At 41.2% G+C, this 15,076-nt stretch overlaps 1 protein-coding gene across 2 annotated transcripts in view; it reads right to left on the reverse strand.

The window, feature by feature from the left end:
• Positions 1 to 216: 216 nt before the first annotated feature.
• RCAN1 (regulator of calcineurin 1) overlaps positions 217 to 15,076 on the reverse strand; it is a 37,820-nt gene continuing 22,960 nt past the window's right edge. Inside the window, exons 1-4 of one of the 2 annotated variants that reach the window (XM_026040375.1) lie at positions 7,319 to 7,534; positions 5,054 to 5,227; positions 3,957 to 4,116; positions 217 to 2,120 (exon numbers count right to left, since the gene is read on the reverse strand). In XM_026040375.1, the coding sequence (XP_025896160.1) occupies positions 1,957 to 2,120; positions 3,957 to 4,116; positions 5,054 to 5,227; positions 7,319 to 7,405 (585 nt within the window). In that variant the 5' untranslated portion in view covers positions 7,406 to 7,534 and the 3' untranslated portion in view covers positions 217 to 1,956. Of the gene's footprint in view, positions 2,121 to 3,956; positions 4,117 to 5,053; positions 5,228 to 7,318; positions 7,535 to 15,076 lie in introns of those variants that run through there. The other variant, XM_026040374.1, reaches the window with a different exon arrangement.

The following is a 15,076-nucleotide window of genomic DNA, read 5'->3' on the forward strand; positions in this document are numbered from 1 at the left end:
TGAATGCGAGTGCTAAATAAATAGTACACATATCCAAAACACGCTTACATCTTACTGATGCAAAACAGTGTGTGCCCTCCACCTCCCTGCACCACGGATCCAGCAAGCCTGGGCTGAGCCTGCTCCTACAGGGGAGCCTGCTCCTACAGCAGCCAGAACAAGGCCATTACTGCAGGTATTACTAAGTTAAATAACATCCCTGTTCTCCTCGGTCACGGGATATTACCTCATGTTTTGCTTAGTATATTGACTGTCTTTTTAATAATGTCGCATTTAACACTGCACTACAGCTTGGAAGGGCTCCCTTACACACCTTGCTACATTGTTTAATCTCTAAAAAAGGGGTGCGAACCCGGGCATCCAAGTCAGTGTTTGTTCAGATGGCACAAAACGATTTTTTTATATTAATTTCAGCTACAAAACTATTTTATTTTTCAGAATAACTATGGAAAAAGTCAAGTAGGGGAGAAAGAGGATCTTTATTTCTAAAAACAGGTTGAGAAGCCTCAAACATCCCCTTTCTATTAGTGTAAAGTGGTGCCTTCTCAAAGATAAAGTAACATCTTTGCAAGCAAAAAAAGAATACTTAAGCTTATTTCAAAGTGAAGATCTCAACTTTAAAAACAAATAAGAAAAAAAACCCTACTTCTAGGATGTTTCTTCCTCTCAACTTGTACATCATGTGCTCTGTCTTTAGACAGTACCATATAAGAAACTCTATAAAGCTTTCCCATGTCTACCATTACCTAGGTATGTWTCGTCAGCTGTCATTAAGCATTCCCAATTACCAGCTTGTTTTGGAAACAAAGCTAGGGAAGCAGATACTTCTGGACACACAAAACCATCAGAAAAAGAGATGCCAAGGGCAGCTCACAGAGCAGCTCACATGAGTGATGAACCAGGGCAAAGGCGCTCCATCTCTCTGGGCTGTTCCATGCACTCTCTGCAATTTTCCCAATCACCATTAAAACATTTGTTTTCAACACAGCAGATCAGATATTGARCAGAGCTCATGTTTCTTTCCATTGCCATTCTTTTCACTGAGAAAGTATGTTGCTATGAATATACAATAATAACATCTTTATTTATACATTTAAGAATACTTTTTTCCAAAGGAGAAAGTCAGTTACCGAACAAATGTTATTGAAGGTATAAATTATTTAAACTTAAATAATTTAAAATCAACTTACTCAAATAGCTTTGCTATTGCACATTTTTTTATAACTTTTCCAGACAAAACCTTATATAAGCATTTAAGAGGTTAAAATTTTAAAAGCACAAGTTACATAGCACCAAAGTACGGTGCCAGACAAATCGTATGCCTGCTGGAAAAGGAGTGCCAATAAAAACAAATATAAATATATACGTATATACACATCTAGTAATAACTCYGGGATGTTTAGATAATAAATACTTTAAACAAACTCCCAGATTTCCAAAAACATGAAGTGAGAAATTTTTAGAAAATAATGCAAAGTTGCTTTAGAAGAGCAAGAATACACATGCACAAAATCTATCATAAGAAAGAGTTTTACAGTTCCCATACCTTAATCTTTAAAACCACCTCTGTTGTCACTATGTACTTCACAAAATGGCTAGCCTATATGTTTGAGGATTTACATGAGACAGAACAAGGAAAGCTATCCCCAGTTGCTGTATAATGGAGCAATACCCCCAAAAATAAGCCTGTATCAGTTTCAGTTTTGTCACTTCTCAAAATGTCTTTTCCTGCCCATCTCCATTCCCAGCAATCTGGGCACACACTCATAACATCAATCAACAGGCAGCCTTGGAAACAAGGAGGAAACTTCCTATATTTTTTTCTGAGCAAACCTTACACTGGAATTTCTCCTGCTACAACTGCTGCTGTGACCCCCAAATTTGTGACCAGCTATTTCCACAGTAAATGTTTCCCTTGCGTACATCTGCTTGTAACCCTTCCAAAACCAGAGCAGTTCAACTTAAATGGGCAGGAGTATAATCTGGTCTTCTGGTCTGAATAATTTTTGGTTTGGGTTTCTTTGCTTCTTCTTCCACGTCGTTTTCTTGGTCACTCTCGCAGACGTGGACAACAACACTAGGAGTAGTGTCGGTTGCAGCGTGTAGTTCATACTTTTCTCCTGAAAATTAAAAACAGTACAAAACAGGTTAAAAAGGATCCATTTTACAGAAGAGTGTAAAAGAAATCACTAAAAGGAAAAGAATAGAAGCTTTTTTAAGTAGTAAATTAACAACAAAAGCCTGATGCCACAGTGCATTAGAGGGCAATGCAGGGAGGTGCTCTGCCAACAGTCATGTCTACCRTCTGGAGCCCTTTAGGTTCTGCTCTCAGAGCTACATAGCTCGGCTGCTTTCTTACATGCAAGTGCATACAAGTTACCCTAAGCACTCAAAGCCAGTGTTCTACCTAGGCAGCCTTTGTGATGAGATTTTGTTACATTAAACATAGCTGTAGTATTCAAGCACACACTTGGATACACTAGCCCTTCTCCATTCATTTTCAATCACCTCATCACTCATTTTCATCAATCTCTCCGTTTCATTTTCCCAAATGATGACATAAAACCATAGGCTAATTTGTGGGGCTCACAGAAGCCCCACAAAGCTTTCAATATTAAGAAAACTAAATATATTTTTTTTCCCACCTCACACCTAAGTGCTCTTACACTGGTCAGGCATTCTGGGGATCAACAGGAGGCTTCATGTATGTAATGTAAAACATTCACCTATAACATAGCATGTAGAAGTGTTATGAAGGAACTTGCTTGACCACTGCTTTCACACCTGCCTTCACCATAATATAAAAACAGAGCAACTCTGCTTGCTGCAAACTCCACTTATTTCTTGTTCTAACCTTATAGGACTTAATGTCTGTGATAACAAGTGAAAAAAATTAAAGGCGAAAGGGATCACAGATCTGTCGGTGAGCTTATCAGAATATCCTGCAGTAAAAACACTTGCAGGGAAGAAACAAAGAGCTTTTAATGCTTACTAACACTTTAATATTCGTTTTAAATGACATGCTTTCACTGTAAGTTTTAGCAAAGCCAAAAAGATTTAAGAGGAAAGCTTGCAGTGAGGTAAGTAGCAACCACTGGTAAGCTCTCAACTTCAATAAACAGGGTTATAGCTTGCTGCTCTGATTTGTTTCCTGTGATTCATCAAAAACTAGTTTTATTTTAACAAGAATATTCTTACTGGACTTGTGTTTCAAAAACTTATTTCAGGAAAACAAAATCTTTGACAAAAACTGCTGATATGTCAGGGTTATTCTTGACGCTTGGTTTCATATAACTACGTGAAGGCTTGTCTACTTAGTTACACACTTTTACATAAGCAAATATTTTCAGTATCATTTTACACTTTCCCTATGTTTCACTTTTAAACTGTTCTTGCTGATAGTTTTTAAGCAACAAAATTCACACACTATTTAAAATATGGCATTTACTTTAAAATATGGCATTTACTTAAAAATGCACAGTAACCTCCCCCCATTTTTTACCTCCCCACAAGCACTGATGGCCACAAACTGCAGGAGGTTTAATGCCTCACACCACAGGCTGAAGCTGGTACCTTCCCTCCTACTCATGCTACTGTCTAAAATGAAGGATGCAATTCTAGCTGTAAGGCTTCACAATTGTTAACTGCTTTATYGTCCTCATCAGAAACAAGGATTTCTCACCCCTGCCAAAGATGAGCTGCTACACAACTGCCTGTTCCCTTCTAGAAAGCTGAATTTTTGTGGTCTGAGCCTGCCCAAATGCAGGTTTGCTACGAGATAAGACAAAGGGTGAAAAAAAAATAAAAAAGAAATAGCAAACCAACTGATACTGTGAAGCTATAAACTGACAATATCATTTCATTTGGAAAAAAAAAAAAAAAAAACAGAAACTGAGAAAGTTTAGGAGCTGAGGAAGTTCAGTTTTTCAAAATTTTAGTCTTTTAATCCTTCTTACCTGGCCCTAACTTGGAGATAGCATATAAAAGGTCATAGTTTATAACTGGAGTAGCATCTTCTACTTGCTTCCAGCCAACAGGTGGAGAAGCAGGAGGCGAAATCAAAAACTGCTTGTCTGGATTGGGTGGTGCTAAATGTGAGCTTCCAATGTGCAAAGTCTGAAAAAAGCACACACACAAAGAAGAAAGCTATTTCATTATGACCAGAGAATCCAAGATTCATGAGGAATTCTAACGTTTGGATGTTATGCTGTAAGAGGCACTCAAGGTGGCAGCATGTAACAATTTTACTAGACAGCAGTGTGTGAAAGACCTGGTGTACTAAATGAGGACAAGCCTCCACGTTCATAACGCTGATGAAACCTGCAATGAAGTGCGCATATCTGCATCTTCTCATCACAAAGATTTCAGCAGATATCATCTTGCCTCAAAACACTGAAGGAGGGGGAAGCTGGATATGGGCTTTAAGGCTTAATAAGAAATGGCTTTGAAACTTATAACCACAAGTGAGAGTGGTGGGAATTTTAGATGGTATTTTAAAAAGTTGCTCTTCAGGACTGTCCCCTAAGGACATCTGAAACAGACACACAAGTTCATTTTTCCATTAAATGTATGGAAGAAAACTCCCAGCAGCCACCACAAAGCACCCAGATTAACAGAACCTGAATTTGTTTCATGCCTTTAACAGGCAGCAGCACTGGAGCTGCACTGACAGCACGCTGCAAGTCTGAACGTGTGCTATGGGAATGATGTGCAGTACTCACTGCAGGACCAGTGCTTACAAACTTCTGACCACTTTAGTTGTACAGCAGTTTGAATCCTCAGATCCCATTCGAGTCCCCCMCCACCACATCAAGGTGTCTTTAACTTTGCTGCTTACCATCAGCTACTCTCTTTCCCCAAGCATCTCTAAGCAATGAAGAGGTTTTGCATAAGTCACCCAGCCTCCAAACACTCCTAGCTTTGGAGCAACTTGACATTCGTAAGCAAACTGAAAAATTCACAGCAGCCATTAGCAGGCAGCTTCCMCAGGTCTGCAGGCACGCTGAGAGTGTTAAGCCTCGGCGCCTTGCAAAGAAGTCGCGCGAAGACCCACCTGAGCAAAATACAGTTTTATTTCCTTCCCAAGGAACTCGGTCTTGTGCAACTGGATTCGCGCGTCCGCCGCAGACAACGGGCTACTGAAGTTGATTCGCACCCTTTTGAAGCTCTTAAAATACTGAAAGGTGATATCTCTGTCGTAAGCTCTAAACAGCGATTCAAACTTGGCCTGGAAAGTAAAGACCGAGCAAGAAAGTGAACATGCTAGGCTCCATATTTTCTCTAAAGAAACACTGAGGTGAAYTGCGATTATTACTATGGTATACTACCCTTTTTTTATTATTATTATTATTATTGTAGCTATTGGCTTGTTTTCTTTTGTTTTCTTATTTTCTAATGTATCATTTTCTGTACAGCATCTTTTTCTTACTTATTTAAGAAAATAGCTTATTATCACTAGAAAGTGTTGAATGCGTTTTCTCATTTAGTGGCACTATAGAAAAAACAGGGTTGGCAAGACACTGAAGACTACTTGCTTAATTTGTAAAATTAATATCCAAAGACCTTAGATAGTTGCACAGTGGGCAGATATTCAGTGTGCAAATGGCAAGGTAATCAGCACAGAGCTGTTTTAATAGRGAAAACAAAAATGTATATTTGCATGTTAAACATAATTTTCTTAATCTGAGTCAGCATCCTTAAGAAAGTTCCTAATCACTGCCTTTTCTAGTACCTACTGCTTTCACTTAAGAAAATGAACCCAAAGATASACTATTACTGAACTCTAATGTAACAGCCTCTTCTCTTTCTGGATTCAAATTCTAAAAAACTCTCTCACCATTTGCTCTGAGAAGTCCCGAGCACTAATCATATAGACCTGGAAGGGCCTTGGACACATTTTCTACTTTTTATTCTGCAGTAAGAGTAGGAACTGGGGCAAAGCCTCATACCTTTATAGGCTTATGGATGAGTTATTTGATTGTCTTAACTGAGTGAAAGGATTAGAGAATATTTATCAGCAGCTGGGGCCTCTTGCAGCATTTAGCACTCCAAAGGCATTCATGCAAACTGGTCTTTTTTTTTTTTTTTTTGGTACTATTTATAAAGATTGCTTCTATTCTTATTTCAGGATGCCAGACTAAAGGAGGAGAAACTGGCACGCTCCTGTAAAGCCTTTCAGGCTACATCCAGAAYACAGTAATCAGCCACCAGCAACAATCAGCCACCAGCCCTACTTCAGCATTGGGGACGGATCATGTGCAATTATATTTTGGGCACTTGCTCTCATAAAAGCCTACTGAAAGTTAAAGAAGAAGTAGTTTTACATATTTCTGGCTCCCCCCCCCCTTTTTTTTCTTTAATATATACACTTATATTTTGGATTACTAGGAAAAAAACAAAGACAGGAATGCAATATTTACATCAAAAATGCATTTTCCTTTCTGAAGCTATGTAGATAACCACCACGCTCTAAAACTCTTAAAATCCTTCTTGTCCTGATTGAGCCATTCTTAAGCCTCTTCAAAATGAGAGCTGAGACAAAAGCAGAACTGTCAGCACAGAAAGTCCTTGTTTGTTGGCTTCCTTTAGTGGAAAGTGAGCTGAATGCAAGTGTGGAAACTGAGCCTGCATTTCCAAGATCTCAGTCACGTGCTGGCTGGGGCAAGAGAAAACAAAAAGCTGAACTATATTTCCAAGTTTGTGCTCTATTTTAGATTCAGAGGTCAGCTGCAAGATCCATGCGATACACGTACTTTTTCCACAGCATACGTGAATTATATAGGTCACATACCAAGCGAGTAATATAAAACGATTACATGTTATTTTGTTCTTTAAGTGTCTTAGTAGTCAACAATTCATTGCATCAGTACTGGATTACTTAYATATAAGAATTCCAGTAAATTAAATATACATCAGAGAAAAGTTATTTACAATAACAGTGCCAGCTGCCCCCCACCCCTCAAAGCCTGAAAAGTAGAGTACTGTAAGTTACAGGGATCTTATCACCAAAATTGTAATCTCAGCATCACTGAAAGCACGTCTGAAGTGAACAATATGCTCCACAGGCAATGAAGACTATTTGAAAAGGACCAGAAATTCACCTCCAAATAGACACAGCTTAAAAATCTTACAATTTCCAGAGCACAGATCACTCACAACAGAACATTCCCCTGCAGACTTGTCCCAGCCAAGACCCTTCCAAACTGAAAGCTTCTTACTGGTCTGAAAGCTTGTAAACTACACTCTATTTTAAGCAGTTTTAGCACTGCAGCTGCAGCACAGCACTTCAYTCGAATGCAACCCCAAACCTGGAGCATACCCTCGTTTCTGCTTGATTGAAGACATCGCTGTCAGCCACGCAGGCAATCAGAGAGCTGAAACTGTAGTTGAAGTTCCTAAAATGCATGCTGCGCTTCTCTACAGCAACACTGGCACTCCGGCCAAACTCAGTTAGTTTTAAGGAAGCCGCCGGTGCCGCAGACGAGSTTTATAAAGGAAGCAAGCCCAGCCTCTCGGGGCTAGGGAGGAGGAAGGAAAAAAAAAAAAAGGAGGGGGGAAAAAGGAGAAGAAAAAAACCAGTCTCAGAGCATCCAGTGTGTGCGAGGGGCTGGCTGGACACGCTCGGAGGCAGGAACGCGGCGGGCTCCGGCTGGCACGGGCTGACGTCAGCAYGTTAGTCAGCTTCCCTATGCTAATTGCCGCGCTGCGGAGGATGGAAAAAGCAGCTGAGGGCCGCTCGGCAGCTGCTTTATCGAGCCCGCGCGCAGCATAGTTTCCACTGGTAGTAATTCCATTCAGCGCGCAGACAACACGCTCTTCACTGCAATGGCACAGCCCATCTTAAGATGGAAAATGTTACTTGCCACAGGACCAAAGTCTCCGGTAATACGCTGCAATTAGCCAGGAGGAAAATCTCAAGGCTTTGGAAYGGAAACCAAATCCCTCCCGTCAACAGCTCTCGTTAGCTTTTTGGAAAATTACAAGAGCACTGGAGTTCTAGAGATTAGGAGGAATTGATTTTGGAAAAAAAAAAAACCCAACAAAAAAACCCCTTTTCCTTTGCAGGGAGGATTCGTTTCCAATTTGTTTTCTTCAGTCTGCCTTTACGGGCTGCTTCCTGCTCTCACGTTTTCCGAAGCTCGGCCTGAGCCCCCCTGCTCTGGGGGCAGGGGGAGCTTCGGCAGCAACCTGCTGGCAGGGGCTTAGGGGACAAGCTGGATTCCTGCAGTGAGGAGGGATAAAAATCCATGATTTGACTTCTTTGGATTTATGAGTTTGTATCAGGGTTTCAGAAGATTTCCCCTAAAACAGCACAGGATACAGGTTTTATTTTCTGTTTAAAAGATACATTACCAGTTTGAGGTTATTTGTTAATCTTATGTTGAAGCTTTTACAAGCTGTTTGAAACTGTCCTACGCAGTTTAAAATCCAAATGTGCAACAAAGCCAAAACTGTGCATGCATTTTAGGACATTTTACTATAAAATAGGGCTGCAACATCACAGAATCACTGACTTTTATGAACTAAGGTTTGTAATTTTGGACTGTTTGCAAGTATTTCATAAACATATAACTAAGTATAACTAGTCACATGAACAATCTCCTTGATTTCCATGGGCTCTACTTACTCACTTTTCGTTGAAGATGTTTCCTGTGCCACAGGCACAAAATTACTATTTACTAGCCAAATCCTCAATTAATGCAAAGTTACCCTAGTGGGAAAAACCACTCCGGCCTACTTCCTKGCATCTTTCAGGCAACCTTGAAAAATAAATTCATCTCAGGAAGACAGAAACACCTTGGAAGGATGTTAACAGCTGATGCAGATGCCGTCAGGGAGACTATAGCCAGACTCTAAAACAACGTGACAGAACGCAGGTCTCTGATACTCCTGGAGCGAGCGCCWGCAGGACAGGGCAGGAAGAGCAGGCAGAAAGAGGAGTCCCTTTTCCCTGCTCAGTGCACATGAGCAAAACGGTGCCTTTCCTGCCAGTCAGTGCTTGACGATTTGGACGAGGCACACGTGGAGCGGGAGCAGCTCCGAATCGCCCAGCTGCCTCCCTGCAGCCAGGACAGAGACACTTGAGCCCTGCATCCAGGAAGAACCATCACACTAAGCAGTAAAGCGCCTGAGCTGCCCTGGAAAGTCATGTGGAGCATGTCTTGAATCCTGTACCTGCCCGGCAATTAACTTGTCAGGTGTCTTTAAAACTTGGCGAGTGGCAGCACCCAGTGTGACTCTGGAGAACAGTGGTCAAGATGCTCATCTGGAAAACATGGCCGTGAATCACTTGCACGTAAGTGGAAACTGAAAAGAGGTTTTCTACCTCCCAGGTGAACGCTATCGCTCCTGATAAGAAAGTAAATGTCCTTCCTTTGCCTGCTACTGAGTCAGAGTCACCTGGCATATGCTGAGGCTCCCCAGGTGACTGGGTCTCTAGAGGTGACAGGGGAAAAGAACATTTCATTCGTTGGGTGTCACAGGGCCTACATGCAGCAGCCTTTGAGCTGGTCAGAGTGAGACCTCGGGCAACCTACCTGGAGACCTTTATATAGCTGAGCTTGTCAGAGCTTCCTGGCAACGCAGGGATTACAGAGATCTTCAATATTCCAAATTTGGATTTCGGAGCTTGAAACAGAATGAGCAGACTCTAGGTACTAACATCTCTTTGTAACTCTACAACTTCTTCAGATCCAAATCCCATTAAGTGCAAGGCATTAAAAATACTTCTGACTGCTATCCTCTCAGCCATCTATTCCCAAGGCTAAGGGCCAAAGAAAAGGACTTTACATGTGTTACTGCTGCAATCTTTTACATTTAAGATGAGCATTTAAGTACACGTGAATTTAAGATTCTAACTTGCTGTATAAGCTGTAAACCATTTGTGAAGTCTGTCTCACATCCACATTTAATCGTTAAAATCRAATAAAATGACCCTCTCTCCCCCTCCTCCCCACCAYAGGCACTGCCACGGCTCCAGTTTCACATATGGAATCCATGCTAATCCATACGGTAGCCCTACACTGAGAACCCCAAATTCTATTTTAGAAGGCCACAGTCAACGTTACAAAACACGTTACAAAAGCCTGACAGTGTCGCAATGTTTTTTTCTGGGGTGTTCACACCAAGGCAYTTATCACCCACATGCTAATGAACCACCTGGAAAGAACTGCAAGACTATCCCAACTCCAGGACCTGTCATTCTGAAACTACCGGAGCCCTGTGCTGCTGCCTTCTGCCTCATCCTTCTGAGCACCCAATGCCTCTATCTTCTCTTTCGGGCTCCCTGCTGACCCCATGACTGCAATGCAGAAAACCAAGGTCAGGGCAAGACAGTCACCCGCTTAAAGCCACTTTCTGGTAGGCAGATGCCAGACAGTAAATAATAAACCACCTAACCACTGCAACAGGATCCTGGTCCATGAGAATCACGAATGCCAAATGTGTAAGAAGAGTTTCAAACAACAACCGGGACAGTCCTGTTTTCCCTTTCCAAGGCAGGGGTACAGCTTCTGGAGATTAAGTTCTACAAGTTGTCTGTGGTTTTTACAGGCATCACTTTTTTGTTTGTTTGTTTTTAAAAACAGGCAGTAGGTCTCACTGAAGACCTTAACACCAACAACTCCTGGTAGATGCTCCACTGGTAGCAGTTGCCAGGCAAAGAAGAATAGCAGAGAGAGTTTGGGGCTGCTTTTTGGGGAGTGAGAAGAACCAAGGTTTCCAAATAGACATGTGGAATAGTAAGAACATAAAAATCAAAGGCCATAAATAACTCTAAATTAATCTCCATATGCAGAATAGACAAGGAAAGGAAGGAAGAAATGGAAATAAGACCACACAAGATAGAGGCAGAACGAAAGGCATAGATTAAACAAGTCATCACCAAAAAGACTGTTCCTTGTGGGTATCTATGTTAGCAAAGCTAAGGATCCAAGGAAGAAATCAAATATAACATGAGAAAAAAGAAAAAAATGTGTTGTCAGCTCTGTAAGGGAACAAATCCACCACCTTAACAAGGCTCAGATGAGAGCAACAGAGTCCATTCCTTTCTGTCATCGCTGGCAGATCTTTACAAATACCCATGCAGAATGTTCTTTATGCAGTCCCTCTACTCCCACAGCATATGCTTGATGATCTCTCGCCATCGACAGTTTCCATCCCTGTCTTCATGCTAATTATCCTACTTTAACTCTTACGACATGGATAAAAATCTTCAAGTGATCTAGAATGGATGATTGTAGTTGCTGGTTTCATATTTCTATTGGTTGGGAAAGCAGAGGGAGGCAGGACAGTTAGTTATGAACTCAACTTTCAGACCTATCTATGCATGTCTGGGGTCAGTTACTCAYACCCTGCATGCACTGCACATATCTGAATTTCAGCGACCTTCWAAAGTCCACGTCAATGCAAGAATAGCAATGTTATACATCTGTATGTGACAGAGGCTGAGGGAGAAAAGGTAAAAAGGCAGCAAGTGCTCCTTTCTAGAACTTAATAAGAGCTTGGTTTGAACATGTGTTCTGGAAAAAAAAAAAAATCTCCCAATTAGACTTACTGAGAAGATCAGAAAATGTAACGTGCTGGAGTAACAGCCATTTGCCCTTGACAGTGAATTTTCCCTCAACTGTCTTCAAGGGCGCTCTGCAAATGGGCACTGTAGTGGGTGACCTTCCACATCTTTGGAAAGCCTTCTTGGCATCCTGTCCTTAAGATTCAAAAGGTGGGATGCTTTGGGGGCAAGTTGGGATGGTTTCGTTTACTTGATGAGTAAAAGAAGTCACCTCATTGTCAGCTGGCTCACCCCAAAATCACTTGCTTCACAAGGTGTCTGCAGGGAGTTCTTAACCACACTGAAATCCTCTAAAATAAAGAAATCAAGAGGGAAAAGTGACCAAGAGTAATTTTCTATGCTGACAATGAAACAGAATCTGGATACCGTTTCTTTTGGCAGGTCTGACAGGATTTGTTGTGAAGTAAAATGGGCAGGTCAACCATGCTTCCATATATTCTTTTCTTCAAAAGTCTTCACATTAAACTGAGCACTGGGAGACCCTGATCTCTAGCCACACCCCCACTGCTGCAGACACACAGCAGTGCAGCCCTTCGCCTCTCTCTACACGTTTCTCCCATACGACACAAGCCAGTATCAGAAACACAGCGTGACATGAGTGCAAAGGAAGGAGAAGGGGCCAGAAGCAACACACAGCTGACAGGGATAATGGACACTCTCCTTGGTTTAGTGGCTTTGAAAAGCCTCAAGCTCGTCACAAAGCTGCATACATATGACTGGAATATAAATTCATATGCAAGGTTTGCAGAGAGAAAGCTACAAAAGTGTATAACTCAGTAATTAGCAGAGCAAATCAAGAGCAAAAATATTTTTAAAATGAAAGGAAAGTCTTTATAATGAGGTAGGAAAGTTCATAAGGGACACTTCCAACTGCATTTACCGGAATTGTACAAAACATCAATACAAGTAGACAAACTGGTTTTGCAAATTATGCAGAGCAACACACAGCATATTGAGTAAGGTAACACCCACAGGATTACAAAATGGAAAAGGAGAGTTAAAATGCATTTAAGGCTGTCATCGTCAACTCCTTTCATTAACTTTGTTTGTAGCACGGAACGGAAAACATCTGACCATTCCTCACTTCAGATGCATGGGTTTATTATAGCCACTGAATTTCTAACTGGGGAAGAGGGAGGAGAGGAAACAAAAATAATTTGTTCAAATGTTAACAAAGCTTCAGCATCCCATTCCATGTAAGAGTCAGGTACACAARAAGGGCTTATTTAAGTGTACTACACCAAGTTACATCAAGCACTAGATATGAGTGTCTTGAGAAAAAGTTTGATTGCTGTGAACTATTGAAMAATATTAAAAGTAACTTTACAAAAATGAAGCTGGAATACTTGTCACAGAAATACTCATCAGTACATTAGTTCAGCATACTTATCACTAACATACTTTATATCTTGCAGTTACTTTTTGGAGAAGGAAGAGTAATAGATGAAGTGCACACAGGCAAGCGCAAACACTCAGCGTGTGGCATCACCTATGTTTCAGGCTTCTGGCTGTTCCATGAAACTTATCCCTTTCCCATGACAAAATRCAGCGGAAGAATCATAGCAGCAATGTTCTAGGCAAAACACGTCAACACGAGCAGAACAGCTCCAAAGATTCTGCACGGTTACTAAGCTGGTACATGTGCTTAAAACCACAAGGCATACCTTTATATGAAGTTTTATCACAGATAAATGCCAATCAAAAAAAGTCTTCAAAAAAAATAACCAAAGTGCTCACTGGTAAACCCAGCCCTATTTTTCTTTTCTATTTCCATTTAACTTTATGTTTCACTTTACCTGCAGATATTGTAAGGAATAAATGAACATTACGAAATATCAAGTCCTGGCAGAATAAGTTRGGCTGGGGCAGAGATGCTGAAAAAGGGAGGCAGAAAATACATGGAAGGCTTCTCCTACCCCAAAGAACTCCTCAAAGTGATGTATGTAGTTGAGTTTCCAATAATCTAAACGACCTTTATGAAGATAAGCTGCCTGCTGAAAGTGGATGAAAAATACCTGGAAAGTACTATCCACCAATACTATAGTTTGGTGTGAGGGGCGGGAGGAGAGAAAAATCAATCAACCAAGGCASTAACAAAAAAAGCAGACAAAGAACAAGAGCAAGAGATGGCCCTGGCAATCTTTCACCAGGAAAAACGTAACTATAACCATTCCCATGGGCAGACACGGTTGCCTTGTTGGGTTTTATTTATTTATGTTTAGGGGGGAAAGGGAAAGAAAAAGAAGATGGAGACAATTGACTCAAACTCATCATGGAAACAGGGCACATGCCACTAGACAGACTATGAAAAGGGAAGGGCAGGGTCTCCTTAAACAACTCTCTTCCCTTTTTACTTAAACTTATTGAAAATTTACAGATMTCTACATAAATCCCGTCTTCAGAGTAGAGATTAAAAAAAAAAAAAAATTAAAATCTCCAAAGTTCTTCCATATTTATGTTATCAGCTAAAAAGGAACAAGAGGCTCTAAAATCAAAATGCCTTATGAAGCCACTTTCCTGCATAATAAATAAAAAGCATCTGACAACTACTTGTAGAAGAATTGAAGGAAGTTATTTATAAAAATACCCCCACACACACCCTCAAGCTAAAGTTGTATCTTTTTTTAAGCACTGCCTAACTATGAAGTAAAGGAAGTGTGAGGTATTCTTTCAATCGCTCTAACTGGGGAAAATCAGCAGCAGTCTGTTTTTTTCAAGGTTATTTGAGTATTAATGTGGGAAAACAAAATCTAGACAGTAATTAACTGATAGGTGGATTTGCAAGCTGAAGCAATTTAAGAAAGGAGGTGCAGGACAAACACATTAGCAGAGCAGCCCTCTGGTTAATTATTTCTCAAATGAGGGGGCGCCTTCTGAAGATGAAGAACACTTTGTTTTGTAGGGAGGCAACAACTGTAAAGCTATTTATAAGCCAGATTGAGCAGAGGGGGAGGTCAGGGGATAGGGCACGTGCTTGGAGTGGGATCCGTGCATTCTTTGGGCACGGCAGTCCCGCTGTGACACTCGGCACAGCTGGAGCGCGGCSCCGGCAAGCGGCTCCGCTAAAGGGCACTGGGCAAATCCCGGCGCTGGCCTTGCACGCTGATCTAGAAGACCYCAGATTTCAACAAAATGAGCCGTGAGTGCTGGGGAAAATATTTAAGTTTTGAGCAYGGAGAATGAGAAGCAATAAGAGAAGTTCTTGAATGAAGATGATTGAGCTGTGACAGCCTGCAACACAGTGAGAATGGAAGGAGGCAGGCTAAAAGGAAGAGACCAGAAGTGAGTTCTCCCAAAACCTCACGGCAGCAATAAGTCCACCCCAGTGCAATGCCATGACCTGGAGTGTCTTACTCGAACCCTTCAAAAATGAAGCCAGGGTGACTGAAGCTCCACAACATTCAGCTGTTCCGGTAGGCAGAGCACACCTGCAAAATTCCTGCCTTCCATTCTGCAGTTAAAAAATGTGTGAACATAAACGAAACATGTCAAGAGAGCACTGAACCT

Source organism: Nothoprocta perdicaria, unplaced genomic scaffold (genome assembly GCF_003342845.1).
Source record: "Nothoprocta perdicaria isolate Ctin4 unplaced genomic scaffold, notPer1 scaffold_254, whole genome shotgun sequence".
Taxonomy (NCBI): Eukaryota; Metazoa; Chordata; class Aves; order Tinamiformes; family Tinamidae; genus Nothoprocta; species Nothoprocta perdicaria.